Source organism: Pagrus pagrus (assembly GCF_965226575.1).
Source record: "Pagrus pagrus genome assembly, chromosome: 13".
Taxonomy (NCBI): domain Eukaryota; kingdom Metazoa; phylum Chordata; class Actinopteri; order Spariformes; family Sparidae; genus Pagrus; species Pagrus pagrus.
In genome coordinates, this window is record NC_140197.1 from 16,580,957 (window position 1) to 16,600,460 (window position 19,504).

The 19,504-nt window shown below is 42.1% G+C and overlaps 3 protein-coding genes across 4 annotated transcripts; 2 read left to right on the forward strand and 1 right to left on the reverse strand.

Annotated features, from left to right (window-relative positions):
• Positions 1 to 250: 250 nt before the first annotated feature.
• Positions 251 to 5,276, reverse strand: lgals2a (lectin, galactoside-binding, soluble, 2a). The gene is made up of 4 exons (XM_084371076.1): positions 5,170 to 5,276; positions 2,551 to 2,630; positions 1,041 to 1,212; positions 251 to 851 (listed from the first exon to the last, which is right to left on the reverse strand). The coding sequence occupies exons 1-4, from the start codon at positions 5,176 to 5,178 to the stop codon at positions 705 to 707; spliced, it is 408 nt and encodes a 135-aa protein (XP_084227202.1). The 5' UTR covers positions 5,179 to 5,276; the 3' UTR covers positions 251 to 704.
• A 3,435-nt stretch (positions 5,277 to 8,711) lies between these two features.
• Positions 8,712 to 10,919, forward strand: LOC311267826 (E3 ubiquitin-protein ligase TRIM35-like). The gene has a single exon (XM_084371064.1). The coding sequence runs from the start codon at positions 8,799 to 8,801 to the stop codon at positions 10,242 to 10,244; it is 1,446 nt and encodes a 481-aa protein (XP_084227190.1). The 5' UTR covers positions 8,712 to 8,798; the 3' UTR covers positions 10,245 to 10,919.
• Positions 10,920 to 12,017: 1,098 nt separating this feature from the next.
• Positions 12,018 to 19,496, forward strand: gtpbp1 (GTP binding protein 1). Of its 2 annotated transcripts, XM_084371991.1 has the most exons (14): positions 12,018 to 12,447; positions 14,529 to 14,640; positions 14,767 to 14,947; positions 15,105 to 15,288; positions 15,742 to 15,906; positions 16,031 to 16,154; positions 16,251 to 16,365; positions 16,443 to 16,587; positions 16,700 to 16,882; positions 17,001 to 17,136; positions 17,325 to 17,503; positions 17,760 to 17,924; positions 18,204 to 18,254; positions 18,402 to 19,496. In XM_084371991.1, the coding sequence occupies exons 1-14, from the start codon at positions 12,253 to 12,255 to the stop codon at positions 18,516 to 18,518; spliced, it is 2,052 nt and encodes a 683-aa protein (XP_084228117.1). In that variant the 5' UTR covers positions 12,018 to 12,252; the 3' UTR covers positions 18,519 to 19,496. The 2 variants fall into 2 exon arrangements, with proteins under 2 accessions (XP_084228117.1, XP_084228118.1); XM_084371992.1 differs by lacking the exon at positions 18,204 to 18,254.
• Positions 19,497 to 19,504: the final 8 nt, after the last annotated feature.

A 19,504-nucleotide genomic window follows, 5' to 3' on the forward strand; every position in this document is an offset into this window, starting at 1 on the left:
ACATTTAGGCATCATAATGTTGCCTCAGAGCTTATTTTCAGCGATAATCCAAAATCCCATGTGCAGATTTTGCTCTGGAGGACAGAAATCAAATCTCAATGCGGACAATGAGAATGGGTTAAAAATACCAGGAGTTAATGTAAAGGCAAGATCGGATTGATATATCACAGCTCAGATTTTAAACACCGGGCGTAAATGAGGTGTTTGATGATATGCTTGTGTAACATAAGTTCAAGGAGTCACAAAAGTCCATGTTTATCATAAAAGGACATTCTTTAATAGGACATGTTGTAAAGGCAAGCATCATACTCAGTTATAAAGGTGGAATGTTTCAGGGGAAAACAAGAGAGCGTGCAGCATATCAAGGCACCTTAAAGAACAAATGATCACATTTAATGTCGCACTTTTTCGACTAAACACAGACTACAAAGCAAATAACCGTCAGATAACGTAGACTACTTTATGTTTGGTTTGCTGTTTAGCCGTTAGCTTTGCAGAGTGTTGAGTGCACGTGTCTATCTCTCTGTCTACGGTTGCTTGCATCTGCATCTGCCCATGAAGCTACTGTAATCTCTTGCATAATACATTGTGCGATAAGCATGTAAGGCACTACTAATACCACATGTACTCAAGAAAGCTGTGGCTACATGTGACCTTATGCTAGGCAAAAAGAAAAACTGGATCCCGTCTTGGCGGGGGGAGGTTTACTTGACTTCAACGCTTCTGATGCGAGCCTCTCCATCGAAACTGATGACGGAGTACTTGTCTGCACCGATGCGGTTGGGGAAGTGGACTGTGGAGCCGTCCGATAAATTCACCAGGAACTCTGTGGGGGTGAATTCAATGACGAGCTGGATGGAGGGGATTGGGCGAGAGTCGGGGAGAAAGAGAAAGAATATGTTGTTTAATGAACTTCTGCAAAAGTAATGTTGGGTATTTCAAATGTAGCACATGTTCCCAGCAATGTGATTTGATTAAAATCTGATATTTATAATTATCGAATTAGATCATACTGTACACAAACACACACACACACACACCTTGAACTCCTCCCCCAGTACGAAAGGAAAGCCTCCATCACGGACCTCCTCACACCAGGCGCCTCCCTGGTAAGAGTTGCAGACCACCGCATTCTCGTCTCCGTGGGCGTTGAAACGAGCGTTGAAATGCATGGTGATGTCCTTATCGTCTGGGCCGATATTCACTACAAAACTGCGGCACAGCGCAACAAAAAAGATTGATTACATTTTAAAACGGCTCCCTATATTCGAAAAGAGTGAGAGGGTGCCAAAACATTGAGACAACCTCAGCAGCTCTCCTCATCTGCTAATCATTATCCTCATCACACCCACATTACTGGAGGGAAATTTATAGGTAGTCACTGACTGTAACTGATTATAGATAGATTATAGATTCCCCCTCAACCTCCTCCTGTGTTAGTGTGCACATAAACACTGGCCCGCAAGTTGTGTTCAGTTACTGCATTTCACAGCGAGAATTAAAATCAGCGCAGACTGCAAAGAAAGAAGAAGAATCAAAATGAATCACAGTTTTATTTAGCCTCAGTAACTTTCTCTTTGTAACTAAAGAAGAGGAACTAGACTTAAAAAAGAATGTTGAACAGGGAAGACGGTTTCAGCCTCATGACACGTCTCATCACCAGTCATATATATATATATACAGACATACACAGAAAGCTCCTTGTCCTGCTATCCAGTTGTATCAGGATCATTTGTTAATGAGACACTGTAAGAAATACTCTGCTACAGGTAAAAGCAATGTATTCAAAACCTTATCAATAGTAAATGTACTCACTGTGCAATAAAATGTCCCCTATGAGTGTTTTACTCTTACATTTTACGTTATTTAGCGTTAATATACTGTTTGGTCGCTTAATTAACAGCAGTGCATCATATTCATCATCAAATTCAAATCACCACATTTGGAAATACATTATACAAAATGTGTAATCTGAAAAGTAACTAGTATCTAAAGCTTTCAGACAAATGTACTAGAGTATATCCTTTTCATAGTAGACTATGAAAAGGATCATATTTGCTTGTGTAAGGATAAAGTTGCATAAAAAGTGAATACTACATTAAGTACAAGTACCTTCAATTTGTACAGTAATTGAGTAAATGCATCTAGTTACATTCCACCAGTGCTTATATCATTATAATTGTATTAAGAGGTGCAATATGTATGAATATGAATTGGCCACCTGTTGAATTTGTACTCCAAACAAATAGGGGGCAGCATATATCCAGAGTAACCGCTAACTGCTGCTAACTGTATTCTATACATCCATGACTGCACCTAGTCGGACTACTTGGGGGAGTTTTGGTGTTTATGCCGTTAGCACAAGAGTTTGATACCACCGGGAGAAAGAGGTTTTCAGGCCCAGGGCTAGCAGGTTAGCATGCTAACGTCATTAGATATCTCTGCAATGTCACCTGAACACCACACAGAACCAAGAAGAGATTAGCTGTTCCATTTTGACTGTGATGAGCTTAATTCAAGATATCAAGATAGTGCTACATGAGAACTCACTTTGTAGCATCAGGCTTGGAGACTCCAACAATGGTCAGGGTCTGCCCGACCTTGAAGGACATGTTCTTTATGATCATACCCTGTGTAGAAAAAGCGGGGGAGGAAAGAGAAGAGAGGAATCTTTATTTATCACATACAACGTAGTGAAACTGCATTCAACCCATCCCTGAGGAGGACACGGGCCAGGACTGGAAAACATGCAAAGGAATCAAACCAAGCACCTTCTTGCTGCGATGCAACGGTGCTAACCACCGCACCATTCTGCCTGCCTGTGGTAAAACAGTACATTATTGTGTGGAAATACTACTGGGTTTTACTAGATCCAATCATTATTGCACCTTCAGGCAACAAACAGCACCAGCAGCAACCTCAGCCAACTCCCCAATCCGCACTTCATCCTTAGAAATTACAAAACATGTGTTTTCAATTATACTCCCGTCCACGGACTGCTCAAAGATTCCAGCTCATTCCTGTCCTGCTACGGCCGAGGCCCCTTTTCCTCTCTGCAGATTCTGGCAGAGGCTAGAAATGTTGAAAAATGATCAGGGACGGCCGTTGTTAAACTGAGTCATATTTTCCTGTAGTGCAATACTGGATGGCGAGCGCGCAGTGGAAAAAAAAGGCTGAGAACAGCAGAAAGCCTCAGCTCGGTGCTACCGTGCATGTGGCAGGGGAATACTGAGCTCTGTCATGATTAGGTAATTATACTTGAGCAATCTATTATTTGGTTGTGAAACACAGATTGCCAGTGTTCAACATTTTGTCACTTTGTCAAAATTATTTGTCTGGGGAATTGTTAACTGAAGCCGGGCAACGAGTTCAAAATTAGCAGCACTGTGATTAGTTATGATTCAAAGGGAAGTCTGGTTAAACACGTGCTATAGTAGAAGGTTATGAGATATTAGAAAAATCTGATTCTGAGCAGACCATTTATCTTTCGACCAGAAACACAGTGGACAAAGTCAACAGGAAATTATCTGGCCCAAATATAGATGTTTTGAAGGAAACACACCACGCTCTGTTTTAGCTCCCATCTCTTTAAAGCCCCCCCTCCTCCCTCCCAAAGATCCAGTCTACTGTGATTGGTCAGCTCACACATGCCTGAGCCAGCACAGCTAACAACAATAGAGCAGTTGTGCTAAATCAATTCTTATGTGCCAAACTAGTCGCGAAACATAAATTTTGCAAATGTATGACATGGTGACGTAGTGTGATGTCAAGAAGTCACGGAATTAAAGGCGGGGCTACTGACGAGGCGTTCAGGAGCAGTGGTTTCTGCTCAATAAATAAATAATAAAAGCACAATAAATCTATCGGTGCAGAGGTGAAAAGTGTGTGTACGAAATAATTAACTTTTTCACTGATAAAAATATGGATGTTTCGGTAGATTTGTTATTTTTATAATTTGAGGAAACATCTCAACTGAATTGCAGAAAGTTTAACAATTTTAAAAACCTGATTTCTTCTTGAAAAATCAATGCCTTTAAAAGAACAGGCAAAACAGGTCTAATGACCTGTGTGAGTTTTATTTATTTATTTAGAACTGCAGCTGTTGGGGGGGAAAAAAATCTTGCCAATGGTATTATTGCTTTATTCTGGCAGAACAGGAGAGGATACATCTGGACCAAAGAGAAACCAAACCATGAAATGAAAAAGTAGAATGACATGTGCACGACATTCTTTCCATGTTAGAGTCCAACTGTAAAGTGCGTGTATAACACACAGCACTGAGGCTTCAGCAATGCAGGGCTGGGCCGAGGTCAGTACTGGCAGTCACCCTGTATCTATCCCAGACACTGAGGAATCTGTATGCTGTAAGAGATGCCACTTACTGGCAGAGCGACAAAATCCGGCTAGCAACTGGCTGGAAACACTCAGAGTATGTGCAAGTAAAACACATCACTTTTATTCCTGATGATTATTTTACTCTAAACTAACACAAAAAGACTTTTCTACCTCTGCTGACTTGTTCACTGCAAGAGGTAAGCCTGTAAGATTACAACGTCGTTGTTAGCCTCCACATGACTTCATTTCATTTCATCCTTTAATATAATTTAACTGCCCCCCTCACTGTGCCCTCTCCAAACTCATGTTTGCCCCTGTGGCCAACAAAAAGCCAGAATGATACATGGTCTTTGTTGTAATCTACTCAGTTTATGAGTCCGGGGAGACCAGAATGCATTGCCGCCTCTGTGCTCAGCTCTGAATAATGAGACTGATATGATTAGAGTGAAATGGACAAATGTTAACAAGCTTAATTGAATTATTACAGGAAGAATGGAACAAGCTGGAGAGCTGACTTATTTTTTATGCATTAGGTGACTAATGGTCATGCATACGAGGCCTGTAATGAATAGTTTGACCATAAAAGGCAAAGAAATCTGAGGAGTCCAGACCTTTTCCAAAGCAGACACTACAAAAGCACAGTTAAAGTGTGAAGAGCTGGTTTAGTTAAAGCATGGTGCAGCTGATTCACTTCCATTAGCATGACAGAGGAGTGAGCTGGCACATGTCGAGCAGCTGTCACCTTGAATAATATGACCTAATTCTGCTCGTCTATCTGAAATATGAAACACAAAGAGTAAAAGCAATGCATAGTATTCTTAAAATGATACTTACTTGCATCATTTTTGCAGATGTGGTCAGTCAAGTATTGGCTGAGAAGAAGTGGGAGTGCTGCAGGGCCCGGCTTCACTGCACCCCGAGAATATATACAGAGTGGGAGGTGCCTTCAAGCTGAGTGGCACTCCAAGCAGCGAATAGGATCACACCATTGGAGAACATCGACCAATGAAGTCAAAGCATAGCTGTTAACCATAAATAACTTCCTTCAGCATAACTGTAGTGCTTAACAAGTTGTCGCAGATATTAGTGAAGTGAAGATTATTAGTGAGAGATCATTTGTTGACATCAGACTGTCACACTGTGACCTGCCGAGTGTCGAGTCTGACTGTGGGAGGGAGCGCGAGCCAGAGCTCCAGCCCAAAATAGAAATGTATTTGTTGCCAGGGAGACAACTAAATATTTAGCTCAGCCAGGGGCCCTAATGTCCACTTACTGTATATAGCTGTAGGATCAGATGGCAGCCGCCTGCCAACTGAGTAAACTTCAGTTAGGGGAGAAAAAAGCCAAAGTGAAACGTTGAAACTGAGTCAGATCCTCAAAATGATCTGAAAGTCTGACTCACAGAGGGCAGCGGGGCAGACTTTCATCAGCTGACCACACACTTACACTGCAATGTTACACAACCTGATGTCATTAAGATTGAAATCACGAGTTGCAACTGTCAATGAGATTATATATATATATACATATTTCCACATTTGTGTGTTGGGATGATGATGACTTGAGTAAATGATTGGGTTAGAGCTCTCTTGGGATGTGCATTCAAGTCTATCCTGCAATTATTCTGTGCCAACAATTTGCTTTACTGTCGGCCTATATATCTACATATTTTAATTGTACCTGTGGGAATAAGGGTTTCTTATTTGGCAGAAGCATCAACATGATATATGGAGACACACATTTCTGGATGAAACTGTCTGCCTCAATAATTTCTTTTAATTACCAATGATTTAATTATGTCATCATAATTGTTATTTGATATGGGTGGTGCGATTCCTCTTCAGTGCGGTGGGAGTCTGTTTGTATACTCTGGGCACTGTGCAGACAGCTCAGCTCACCCACATCCCCGATGCTCGGTATAGATCGGTATCAGTGATGTTCTGGGCAGTTTTAACCACCAGCTGCAGAGCCGTCCTGTCCTGGGCCGTGCTTGTGATGTTTTCAGTCGGAATGATTTCAACTGCTCCTCTGTCAAACTTTACAATAACTTGTCATGTAACTTTCAGTTTCCTTAAAGATGTAATTCTTAGAATATGGCCAGAATTCGAAGGTAACTCCAAAAAACATAGGGGGCAGCAAATCACCACAGTAACCAATAACTGCTGCCCCCTCGGCTTGTTAGCTACCATTAGCTAATAAGCTAATGGTTCAGTTAGCTGTGGAGCCAGTGGCCCCGAGGGTTTGCCTGGGCCTGGACCTCGGATAAGAAGGGGAGTTACCACGGGGAATAAAACTACGGGGGACTATCAGAGTAGCGTCACCTGCTGGTACAAAGTGGTATTGCAAAAAAACACAATAAACGTTTCTGACATAAAGTAAGCACTTTTGTTACTTCACACTCTATTGAATGTTTTTATCTAAACTTCTGGCCATATCTTACAAATTGCTCCTTTCCGAAATAAAAAAAAAATTGTGCTTTTTTTTTTACTTTTTCAGAGTTTTTCACTCTCAGTGTACTTGTAGAGAGGAAGAAAAAGGAGAACAAAAACAAATCAAGATAAGGAATGGTCAGGACTGTAGTGTACACAGTAGGCCTGTGTGAAAAAGATAGATGTGTAGACAAAAGTCAACAATGACTAATAACAGAATGTAAGTCACAGTGCCACCGTGACAATTTGTTTAAGGTTTAGCTTGTTGCATGTAGTAAAAAGATTTTCAGTATCAAGTGAACACTGAAAACACTTCTGTGACTGGGGTGTGAGAGGGCTCTGTTTATAATGTGTCAGCTGGTGTACAACATATCTGCTTTTACATTGAATTTGCTGACGGATTAAACGCTAACTTGAAAATGCACAACCGTGGCACATGGCTCAGCTGCTCGTTCTGACTGTTAGCTGACAAACAGTGCGTGGATTGTTCTTATCTAGAACAGCTGGGATCTGGCAGCCGTCCAAAGGCACAAGCCATAACTTTAACTACACATCAGCCACTGGATAATAGTTTCACTTACAGGATCATGCATTCAGGTACGTGATGCATCTGGGCAGCTGTATCGTTTAACATGGGATGTCACCAGGTGATGCAGTTCATAAAAAGTTGCATCAAAAGTTAAATGTGGCACAAAGATCTGTTATGTTTCCTCGTGCCTCAAGACCCGGTCTTAAGACAGTCAGCAGATCTAAAGACACAGAGACCTTTATCTCACATAAACACAAGGGGAACACACCCTCGCACATTTATACAGGTTTTTATTATTATCATAGTTAATATTATTTACATCAATAAGATTATTCATTCTCATGCTGTGCTGATGTTAATCTTTATCAATAACTTTTGTTATCAAACTGTTTGAACTGTGCAACATGTAATGCATGTCCTGAAATAAATGCTAGTACTATAGCTTTGTGGAGATTGCTGCCTCCAACTACTGTATATACTTGTTCACATAAGCACAGATCTCTCTTTTGTTTTGTTCTGAGAGTTTCCACTGGAGTTATCAGCATGGTGTTGTGTTTGCTTGGACGCCACAGGTGGAGTTGACAGCTGACTTCAGTGAAGTCTTTACTGACCTCCAGTGGTCACAGTTAGGAACTGCAGCAATATATTGATATGACGTCAACTCATAGCTGTGCAAAGCATTTTCAGTGTTTGGATTTACACGTCACAGTCATCCAGCTCTCAGATCACAACATGATGCTTAAATTTTAATCAAGGCACAAATTTTAGGCAATTCTCAAAACTGATTGAGCTGGATTTCTGTAAAGAGAACAAGGTCCCTGAGATATTTGTGTGTTGATGATATCTTTACATAACTTTTCGATTAATTGAAAGAGTATAACTGAATTTTCAACCCTCATCAGAAGATCTTCATTTGCGATAAACAATCAGTATTAAAGTTGCAGTGTGTAGGATTTACTGGTGTCTATGATGAGGTTGCAGATTGCAGCCACCAGCTGAACATCCCTTGTCTCACCCACTCTCTACAGTGGCTGCTTAAAACACTAAAAACACTTAAGGCCTCTCTAGAGCCAGTGTTTGGTTTGTCCCTTCTGGGCTTTAAAGCCTCCCTACTCTGATTGTTATATAATTAAATTATGATTAAACATTTGCAACACTCTGGTTCTTTTACATATGATTTGTGATGGTTATTATTTCCTAAGACATTTGAACAATATTTTAAAAAGTTGTGTTTTAACCTAGGTATTTCTGTATGCCAAAGATTTGTTTGTAAAGTCAAGTGGACAGTTACTTTAAATATGTTAATGAACCACAGGGCACCATCTGCTGGTAAGAAAATGAAATATCAGCTGTGATTTTTTAAAAGTGAAACTGATTTCGACATTCCTGAACGGAGCTCAGGCGCCATTACAGGGAGGTGAATCTCTTCTACAAAAACAAATCAGAAGGATTATAAACTGTTAATCAAAGGCACACAGATTCGGTGAGTCTTGTTATCAGAGCAAATGGCTGAGAAAAGTTCTGTTCTTCAAAGTTACCTGAGCTGTCATGTGTGTTCAGAGACTTTCAGAGATCCTGTGTCTCTGAGCTGCAACCACAACTTCTGTTCAAGCTGCCTGCAAAAATTCTGGGAACAAGCTAAGAACAAAAACTGTCCCATTTGTAAAAGAAAGTCCTCAAAGGATTTTCTGCAAGTGAACTTTACACTAAAGGAGCTGGCTGACTCCTTTGCTGAGAGGCATAATAATGGTTCACCTGAGACGGAAAAAGAAGAGAAGAAGGTGGAGGTGAAAGAGGAGAAAGAGGAGGTCGTGTGTGATAAACATCCAGAAGTCTCTTATTGGTTCTGTGAGGACGAGCAGAGAGCAGTGTGTCCGGTCTGTGAGTTTTCTCTCCACCAGAGTCACAAGGTGGTTCCTGTAGAACAAGCAGTCAGTGAACTGAAGGAGAAGCTGAAATCTGACTTAAAGTCTCTACAGGACAAGAGGAACAAATACAAACATGTAGAGAAAACATACAATGAAGTGGCTCAACACTCCAAGAAGCAGCTGTTGTTGACAAAGAGTCAGATCAGAGCAGAGTTCAACAAGCTCCACCAGTTCCTGAAAGAGGAAGAGGAGTCCAGACTGGCAGCTCTGAGGGAGGAAGAGGAGCAGAAGGGGAAGACTATCAGCAGAGAGATGAAGAAGATTCAAGAGCAGATCTCCTCTCTGTCAGACAGTATCTCTGCTGTTGAAGAAGAGCTGCAGAAACACAACGTGTCATTCCTCAGCAGTTATAAAGCCACTCAGACCAGAGCCAGAGTCCAGTGCTCACTGTCAGATCCACAGCTGGTCTCAGGAGCTCTGATAGATGTGGCCAAACACCTGGGCAACCTGTCCTTCAGAGTCTGGGAGAAGATGAAGGACCAGGTCCACTTCAGTCCTGTCATTCTAGACCCAAACGCTGTTAACCCCTGGCTCCATCTGTCTGATGATCTGATCAGTGTGAGGCATGAAGACATATATCAACAGCTTCCTGACAATCCAGAGCGATTCACTGAGTACGCCATTGTTCTGGGCTCTGAGGGATTCACGTCAGGGAAACACAGCTGGGAGGTGGAGGTGGGAGATCATCCTGAATGGTTCTTGGGTTTGGTGAAAGTGTCAGTAGACAGGAAGGAAGAGATTTCCACTTTAAAATATGGAATGTGGTTTTTAAGGCATGATAATGGAAAATACACTAATGTTATTGGTGAGACTGTCAGAGTGACGAAGAGTCCCCAGAGGATCAGAGTCCAGCTGGACTATGACACAGGGAAGGTGTCCTTCTACGACCCTGAAGACACGACTCACATCTGCACTCTCAGAGACACTTTCACTGAGAAACTCTTACCATATTTTGGTATTGGAAAGGCTGGTGATGCTAAAACTGCTGATATCAGAATTTGTCAGACTGATATTTCTCTGTGATGTTCAGGAATGTTAGTAGTCGTAGTTGTGCTTGCTGGTGATGACCTCGCCAGTAGTCCTCATGGGGACCAAAGCCCATTCCTAATGAGGCAAACGACGGTTAAGTTTTGGGTAAGGTGGGTTAAGGTTTAAATTTAGGTTAGGCCAAGGTTAGGGTTATAGTGTAAGCATTGTTCACCAGTTTTTTGATTTTTGTTCTTCAACATCTTCAGATTTGATTGGGTGTCAGAGGTAACAGAAATGTTTTACGGTCTGAAATGAATCATTGAAAGTGATTTCTTCTTTATTTGGAATCTCAATTTATCCCAATCAATGTTTTTAATCAATGTTAGATTATTGGAAACTGAAACTTCTGTTGTTTATTTTTGACTTCCCACTTACAATTGAGATTTAGTCAAGTCAATATTTATTTTTTCTTAAGGGTCTCATGGTAAATTTCTCTATTATGTATCCTTCAAAAGACTCTGAACTATCCCTCTGGATATCTGGGAAACAATCATAAATGAATGTACCTCTCAATAGTCCAATCCAATGAATGAATCAGCATTTAGGCAGCTACTTGTTATTTTTTGCTACTGTAGCATCATCATTTAAATTCAGATATTGTCCATACAGATCTTGCTGACAAAATTCATGTAACGGGATTACATTAGGATACAAAATAAGGTAACTACTCAGAAGATGCACTCTTTATGAAAATGAAAATGAAAGTCTTCTTGTTGATTTTTGTCTTTATTTGCATATGCTTGGTATTGGGGTAATCCAAAAGTACTTTAATATTGTGATACTTGGATTATGTTACTGAATTAATTTATTTGACAGGTAATTAGCAACTGTATTGGAATACATTTTTAAAGTAACCCTCCCAACTCCATGTGCCACTTTTCCACCAGATTTCCCCTTATTAGATCCACATGGAGAAGACCTAGCTGCTCCCTCCATAGATGTAAAGGGCTTATTTTAAGGTAACAAAGTTTGTGCTATGGAAATTTCACTGCTGTCAGTTAAACCGGTCTCACTTTCCTTAAAATAAATATTTAGAAGTAGAGTTGTACATTTTCAGACAACCCCTTTTACTTTGTTAGCACTGGGAACAGCTCAAAGAAAAAACAAGTAAATCAGAAATCATGAATCATTAATACTGTAAACATTAGTGTTTAGGGTTATGTTTATATAACATGTTTAGCTCACAGCAATCATTACAGGTTAAACAGAGAGCTGGATGAAGGATGATGAAATGTCAACAAGGAAAAGGAAATTATGAGGAAGTGCCTTTCCTTGTCATGAGTTTCATGAATAGAACATATTAAACTAAATCATTTTCTGTAAAACGATTTTACTATACCTAACTATATAAGTCCTTTAAATTATATTTCAATGACTTGACTTGAATGCTCTGTTTGTCAGAATAAATGTCTACAGAGAAAGATTATTTCACAGATTAAGGTTTGTTTCAGGAACAAATAAAGGCTCATTAAATTATTATAGTAAACATTTGCTCTTTAAACAACATTAATAAATCATTATTTAGCACATTATTTCATTATCATTACATCAACAGTAGCACAGCAGTATTACACTGTGGTTACAGCATTACAGCGGCTCTGAGGGGGACTGGTCCACCTTGTAATCATATGAACGACCCCCTCTCTCCTATTGGTCCGCTGATAACATATTCACTCTGACTCGGACGCGATTGGTGAACGGGAAGTAAAGAGGCGTGGTCGCTCGCACCTTCCTCATTAATATTAATGAGGTGGCCGTTTTGTTTTTAAATGGCTTGAAGGCGAGCTGACAGCACATAAACAAGCAGCATGTCACTGTAATGTCGGCCAACAGCTTGACTTTACTACCGTGTCTGTAGCGGAGCCGACTGACGTAGAGCTCGCTGTCAAGTCTGGTGTGTGTCTGCGTGTGTGTGTGTATATGTGTGTGTGTGTTTGGATACCAGCCGTCATCACAACAATCGGAACAGCTTGAAATTTATTTCTACGAGGCTGGCATAGAAATGGCATCAATAGCGGCGGCTCACGAGCCAGGTATAAGCCCGGGCTCCATACCGCTGGCCGACGCGCTAGTCCCCGCGAGTATATTCGCTCCGGACCGGGCGGGATGCGGGGAAGACGCCGGGGACGAGTGCTTCGATGACGGGGACATGATGAATGGCGAGCTCGAGGACCGCGGGGTCGACTTCACCAACAAGGTGAGCTAGGCCCTGCGATGTGATGGCGCTGCCAAGCTAACGCTAGCTAACGTTAGCTGCGCCTGGGGAAATGAATGAATGAAGCTAAATGATGCGTTTCCTGCACGTAGCAGTGAAACTACCAAACATATGCTCGTCCGTATGATAACCACTGTGCACCGTCTGTACCAGACACCACACACGACACGACTTCGTGGACATGAACATTTTGCTGACGTTGAAAATGAAAACAGTCAGCTAGCCGTGGCTAACGCTAGCCCCAGCTGGTGCTTTAGCGCCTAACGTTTACATTACGTTAGTTATCAGCAGGAGCACATTGCACCAAATGCCACACAGCATGGCCCTGTTCATCTCCCGGGTGTCACTGAGGTAACCGTGATATAATGTGGATCAGTGGACACGAGCCTGCTCTGTTTGGGTTAAATGGATCTGGAGCCAGTCCATGTTTATTGACAGTCAGCTGGAGCATGGCCAAGATGTTTCTACGTGAAGACAGTGTCACATTTCCAGATTGCTTTATTTATAAATAAAATGTATAATGGAAAAAATGTTGTAGGCTAATTATAGCTAGTTTATTACCACAATGAAGAGTTAAGTGCACGTTTACATGACAACTGATGCAACAAAATACAAAGATTGTATATCAAAAAAGAAACTATAACAGATTCTGACTCTTGAAGGAGCAATGGAGCCACAACATATGGCATTAAATTGAGAATTTGTCGATCGAACACTAGAACTTCTTACATAATTTGATTAAAATTGTTAAAAAGATATTCAATAACATTGACTTGACATGTTGTGTTCACAAAAACACACAGGCTGCTGAAACACAGGGCAACAAGACAGTGGGGTCAGGTCGGCCTGCAGAACGACTACCAGCAATATCAATATATGATCAATAGAATAATGTCAGGTTACAGATCTATGTTGATGTACTGGATGTTAAATGTCTCACCTATCAAATGAGTATGTTTGTAATGATGTAAGCCTGTATGAGGATGATAGCAACCAGGGTTGTGTCCCGAAGTGTCAAATTACACATTACCACAGGGTTGCATCAGGGAGGCAGTCCCTCGTTCACCTTTGGCTCCTGTCAATTAAACTGGTTCTGTCAGCCTCAGATAAGCTGCGTTCTATACTTCGATTTACTTCTGTAGATATTATTCATGCAACGTCACTCTGTGAACCTTTGGCATACTGAACCATGACATACGTCTGTATAGGGCTACGACATTTAATTGATTAGTTGTCATCAATTAATCGGCATATTTATAATCAGTTTGAGTAATTTCTTTTAAAAATAAAAGGACAACACAAGACGCTTGAGGATATCTTCTTGGGCTTTTGGAAACACTGATCAACATTTTTCACCATTTTCTGACATTTTATAGACCAATCAATGGATTAATTCACAATAAAAATAATCATTAGTTGAGGCTCTAATTCTGTAGCACCGTCACCTTACTTCCAGGTGCATATGTTTTAGCAGAAACAGTAATATTAATAACACCACCATCATAACCACTTGTTTTTGGGAGGAAAACAAATGGTTATTGGTTATTATTGGTTATTCTTTGGGAAGAACCTGTTATGTGTTGCAGCATGCACATCAACCACACATGCACAAGAGGAAAGTGCATTTGTCCCGACAGACTTCCAAAACGAATTTACATGTTTTGTTTATTATGTAAAGCATTGGAAAAGCCACCATAAAACGCCCTCACAGCCATGCTTTTGGTCGTATGTTGCTTTTCAGGTCAGCTGTACCAGCAGGGGATAACATTGCCTTCACATGTAACCTTGAGGAGTTTCATGGGAAGAGAGACAGATGTGTTTGCATGCGGAGAGCAGCTTTTGAACATACCAGTCCCTGAATGTTTACTTTCTACTCTTGCTTACATTTTGAACATGAGAGATGTATGAACTGAAGAAAAGCAACCGACATTTCAACAGTTAATGACTCAGTGATCGCATTTGCTTTAATTATGCATCTATTACGGAACAACCATCCATAACTCCAATAATAGCCGACTTTCTCTGTGTTTCTGTCTTCACCCCTGCACGCACGAACCCATCAGCTGGCACTTGTTAGTCCAAACGGAGAGCAGTATGACTCGTTACTTCGCCAGCTACGTGACAGGATGGAGGAGGGATGTGGAGAGACCATCTACGTGGTTGGGATGGGCTCAGGTGAGAAAAATGCAAAGTGATTACTTAAACTATTAATCATCAACCAGTCTGTGCCAAAGCAGTTATAAAACTTGAATACTTAGCTCTTCCTCTTCCTCTTCCTCTTGCTCCATCTCTCTGTTGTAGATGGTGGAGACTGGGGTCTGGATGAGAAGGACATGGAGGCCTCAGTAGCCACGGTGTGCTCCATGTGTGAGCAACTGGATGCTGACCTTATTTCGCTGCGGGAGCGCAATGAGGCTGCCGGTTTGGTGCGCGACTATCTGATCCGCCGGCGTGTGGGTGAGCTGGACTTCCTGGAGGTCAGGTGAGTGTTCAGAAATATGAATTAAGAGGGGTCACGGTTACGATCCAGTATGATGAGAGTTCTTTCACTACATTGGTTTTGTTTAATAAGACATGTCGGACAGTTCTGCCTTTCTTGCACAGTTGTGGTGATACTTCTGCGCTCCTCTCTAAATCAGAGTCGCAGTGGTGGGAAACGTGGACGCTGGTAAGAGCACTCTGCTCGGAGTGTTAACGCACGGAGAGCTGGACAACGGCAGGGGCTTTGCCCGCCAGAAGCTCTTCAGACACAAGCACGAGATGGAGAGTGGCAGGACCAGCAGCGTGGGCAACGATATCCTGGGGTTTGACCAGGAGGGACAGGTGAGGGGACAGAGCGGGAAGTTTAGTTTTATAGTTTACATGTTTGAGTTTTGTGCCACACAATGAGGTGTTCAAAGGCGATGACATTCTGAAGCAAGTTTATCTTTTAGCTGCAATGATTATTTGATTTATTGATTAGCTGATTGAAAGAAATTGTCTAGTTTCAGTCATTATTCATTGAAGAATCACAGGGTTTATGTGAGGAGTTGCTGCTTTTCCTTTTATTTTCTCTTGTATGATAGTAAATAAAGAGTTCGGTTGGAAGATATTTTAGTTCTTACTCCACAACCATCTGGCATCCTCAACTTGTTCGCTGTTTGAGTGTGAAAATAACATTCAACACATAGCACTGATAGGATGTGTTGTATGACCTTATAGTGTAGCAGCACATGGAGGTGGAGACGTAGTGAATATAGTGGATATTAACTGCGCCACTCGCTGTCTTTCCCCGAGGTGGTGAACAAACCCGACAGTCATGGAGGAAGTCTGGACTGGACCAAAATCTGTGAGAAGTCCTCCAAGGTCATCACCTTCATAGACCTGGCTGGCCATGAGAAATACCTCAAGACCACCGTGTTTGGGATGACCGGACACCTGCCTGACTTCTGCATGCTCATGGTCAGCAGGAGGGGATGTTTATCCGCTTTACAACTCGCCCACATGTAAAATGAGCCATGACTACAGGATCCACGACGAAAAACAAATACTTTATACATTTTTTTCTCTTTCCCGGCCTCGCCAGGTGGGCAGCAATGCAGGTATCGTAGGGATGACCAAAGAGCATCTGGGCCTGGCCTTGGCTCTGAATGTGCCTGTGTTTGTAGTGGTAACCAAGATTGACATGTGTCCAGCCAACATCCTGCAAGGTAAGTCCTCTGGAGTTCCTTTTATAACTGCAAGCAACTATATTTCTTTCTTACATACCTCTGTGCCATAATTCTTGTGGTGTCTGCTCTTAACAGAGACACTGAAGCTGCTCCAGAGGTTGCTCAAGTCCCCCGGCTGTAGGAAGATCCCTGTCCTGGTACAGAACAAGGATGACGTTATAGTCACTGCTTCTAACTTCAGTTCTGAGAGGTACTGAGTCCGTCTCATTAAGATCCAGAGGAAGAGTAAAAGTGCTCCTTTTCTGACATCTGCTGTGCCCCCCGCAGGATGTGTCCCATCTTCCAGATCTCCAATGTGACCGGAGAGAACATGGACCTGCTCAAGATGTTCCTCAACCTGCTCTCCTCCAGGACATCCTACCGTGACGACCAGCCCGCTGAGTTCCAGATAGACGACACCTACTCTGTGCCGGTACTATGACGAACTCTAAATGCATTTTGCTGTGAATAATATCACACATTAGACATAACAGTATCTGCCAGATGCTGTCTAAACCACCGGTTGTGTTGTGTTTGTGTCTCAGGGAGTGGGAACAGTAGTATCGGGAACTACTTTACGTGGACTCATACGTCTGAATGATACAATGCTCCTGGGGCCGGACCCCTTGGGCAGCTTCATCTCCATTGCCGTCAAATCAATCCACCGCAAGAGAATGCCTGTGAAGGAGGTCAGAGGTGGTCAGACTGCTTCATTCGCTCTCAAAAAGGTGGGAGGGAAAAATCTATCACAGCAACATCAATGCACTTCTTCTATCTGATCCAGGGAAATTGCATTATGATAGTGCAGAAGAATAAACATTTGTCTTGTTGTTGCTCTTTGTAAAGATCAAGCGCTCCTCCATAAGGAAAGGCATGGTGATGGTTTCTCCGAGGTTGTGCCCACAGGCCACTTGGGAGTTCGAGGCTGAGATTCTTGTACTGCATCATCCCACAACGATATCCCCCAGATACCAGGCCATGGGTGAGGTTTTTATATTAATTTTAAAAAGTTTTGCGTGGTTAGGATGGTTATATTTCTCAATTTGCAGAAAATCATTTTCTCAAGAGTTTGATACAAGTACAGCACACTGATCGATGGTGCTCTCAGTGGTGAAACTAATTTTTCTCCCAATCTTTTTTTGCTCTATCCGATCACCTTTCTGTCCTCAGTCCACTGTGGCAGCATACGGCAGACAGCCACCATCTTGTCCATGAACAGAGACTGCCTACGAACAGGCGACAAGGCTTCAGTCCACTTCCGCTTCATCAAAACCCCCGAGTACCTGCACTGCGACCAGAGGCTGGTGTTCAGGGAGGGACGCACCAAGGCTGTGGGCACCATCACCAAGGTAGGGCAGCCCTGGCATTTATTACTTTACCTACTCATAGGCCTACTATAAACAAATATTAAAATAAGCTGAATAAATAAAACAGATTATCAGGCTTTGTCAGCAAAAGCAATGTTAAGGTCATTCCCAGTAAAAGAAAATCCTCGCCCGGGCTAACTTATGCAGCCTTTCCTGTTATGAGCTTTTTAAAATCATTAGTAGCTCATTTTTTTTAAACTTGTTGAGACTCAAATCTTGCCTCACCTTCTTTTTTCAGCTGCTGCAGTCCACCAACAACTTACCGTCGAATTCCAAACCTCCACAAATCAAAATGCAGTCTACAAAGAAGGCACCGCTCCGAAAAGAGGACGGCACCACGGCAGCCGGTGATGACGCAGCGACGATAGCACAGCCAGCGGCAGGACCGAACGCAACACAACCGGTGAGATACACAAAAAAAATGTGTGTGGCAATGACCTGATGTTTTTCTGGATTTCTGGATTTCCTGTCTCTTACTATGTACTTGCCCTAGCATTGCTGCTCTTTTCTAACTTGTTTACTGCTCTGTGTCCTCCTCCCATTTGTTTCCTTTGTTCCCTAACACCACCCCACACACCCTGCTTTTATTACTTACTTCATCATAAAATTTGATTTTGTCATGCCACATCACTCCTTCACACTCTCTCCCTCAACTTTGCTTGCGTGGCTGGCCTCCTTAAAGGGAGAGGGAGATGAGGACCCTCAGATAAAAGAGGGCAACAAAGAGAACAAGGTAAAACTGAAAAAGAGCAGTGGGAGAACCGGGATCGTGTTTTCATGATGCATTTTGAGAAAGTGTTTGTGGTCGTGTTCTTTTTATAGTTGTCTTATACGACACCTATACATTTAACACTTAATCGTGCCTTATTCTCCCTCGCAGCCAAAGTCTGGAGGAGGTGGAAGGAGAAGGGGCGGCCAGAGACACAAAGGAAAAGGCCAGAACAGCAGCACCACCTCCACAGCAGCACCCTCCTCATCAGGACTAGGAGGCTGCTGAACTGCCCCTCCCGTCCCCTGTAAACCTTCCTCTCTGCTATCACTCCACCAAGTGTCTTCATTTCACAAACCATGAAGGTTGCAGATGTTTGGAGCGAGACACTCCTCACTCTTATTACGCCTTGCCTTTTTACACCAGGTCGTTCAGTTGTTTTTTTTAAAAAAGGGAACACAAAGGGGTAAACCAGAAGGCATACACCCTCAATGCATAATGTTAGCTGCCTTTTACTGTTTTTAATGGTTTAGGTGAAAGCAAGTGTGGTTTTTGAGGTTAGCCTCACTCAGGATGATTCAACCATATTTTAACCGTCTATGAAACCTACAATCCAGTCCTCTGGCTCAGTGTCAGTGGCAGGGAGGGAGGCTAAACCCCAGAACAAGGGTCCAGTACCAATATGAGCAGCTATAAATGAAAACTCCCCCATGCATTCCCTGTGTATTTGCAATGAAAAACATTTAATGTACTATTTATACTGCATATGTAAATTAGCTGTTAGTTGTGCTCTGATCGAAAAGACGCCATTGTATAAAATGTATGCAAATCATAAATGAATGTAGCAGAGGGCACATAGTGATTTCAAATTCTAGATATATGGAAAATATAAGCTGTTGCATTTTATAATCGTCAGTTATTTATTTGGCATACATGCAGAACGTTCACTCTCGGATGGTCTTCAATCTTTCAACCTGCTCCCACGTGCACTCTTCGATTCAGTAGCATGTCACGCTTCCACTGTCAGTCAGCCATGTTCAAACCTTATACCATTAGTTAGTGTTGGTACAGACAAATACAGCACATGATCTCGTCACTCCCAACAGTTGCTCATGATTACAAGACATGCAGCACTTGCAGTGCTAATTGTGACTCTAGTACCCCATGCGTTATGGCCTGTTGCTGTTTACATGTTGTGAAACTTTAAAACACACTTTGCCGCTAAAAAACTGACCATTAATAAACAAGCTTTACTGAACTTTTCAACAGTGCTT

Coding starts and splice junctions, on each gene's coding strand:
- lgals2a (XM_084371076.1), bottom strand. Junction 1,213..2,550: donor TCCAAGCCTGATGCTACAAA/GTGAGTTCTCAT, acceptor GCTGTGCCGCAG/TTTTGTAGTGAATATCGGCC. Junction 852..1,040: donor TACTGGGGGAGGAGTTCAAG/GTGTGTGTGTGT, acceptor CCCTCCATCCAG/CTCGTCATTGAATTCACCCC.
- LOC311267826 (XM_084371064.1), top strand. CDS start 8,799: ATGGCTGAGAAAAGTTCTGTTCTTCAAAGTTACCTGAGCTGTCATGTG.
- gtpbp1 (XM_084371991.1), top strand. CDS start 12,253: ATGGCATCAATAGCGGCGGCTCACGAGCCAGGTATAAGCCCGGGCTCC. Junction 14,641..14,766: donor CGTGGTTGGGATGGGCTCAG/GTGAGAAAAATG, acceptor TCTCTGTTGTAG/ATGGTGGAGACTGGGGTCTG. Junction 15,289..15,741: donor GGTTTGACCAGGAGGGACAG/GTGAGGGGACAG, acceptor TCTTTCCCCGAG/GTGGTGAACAAACCCGACAG.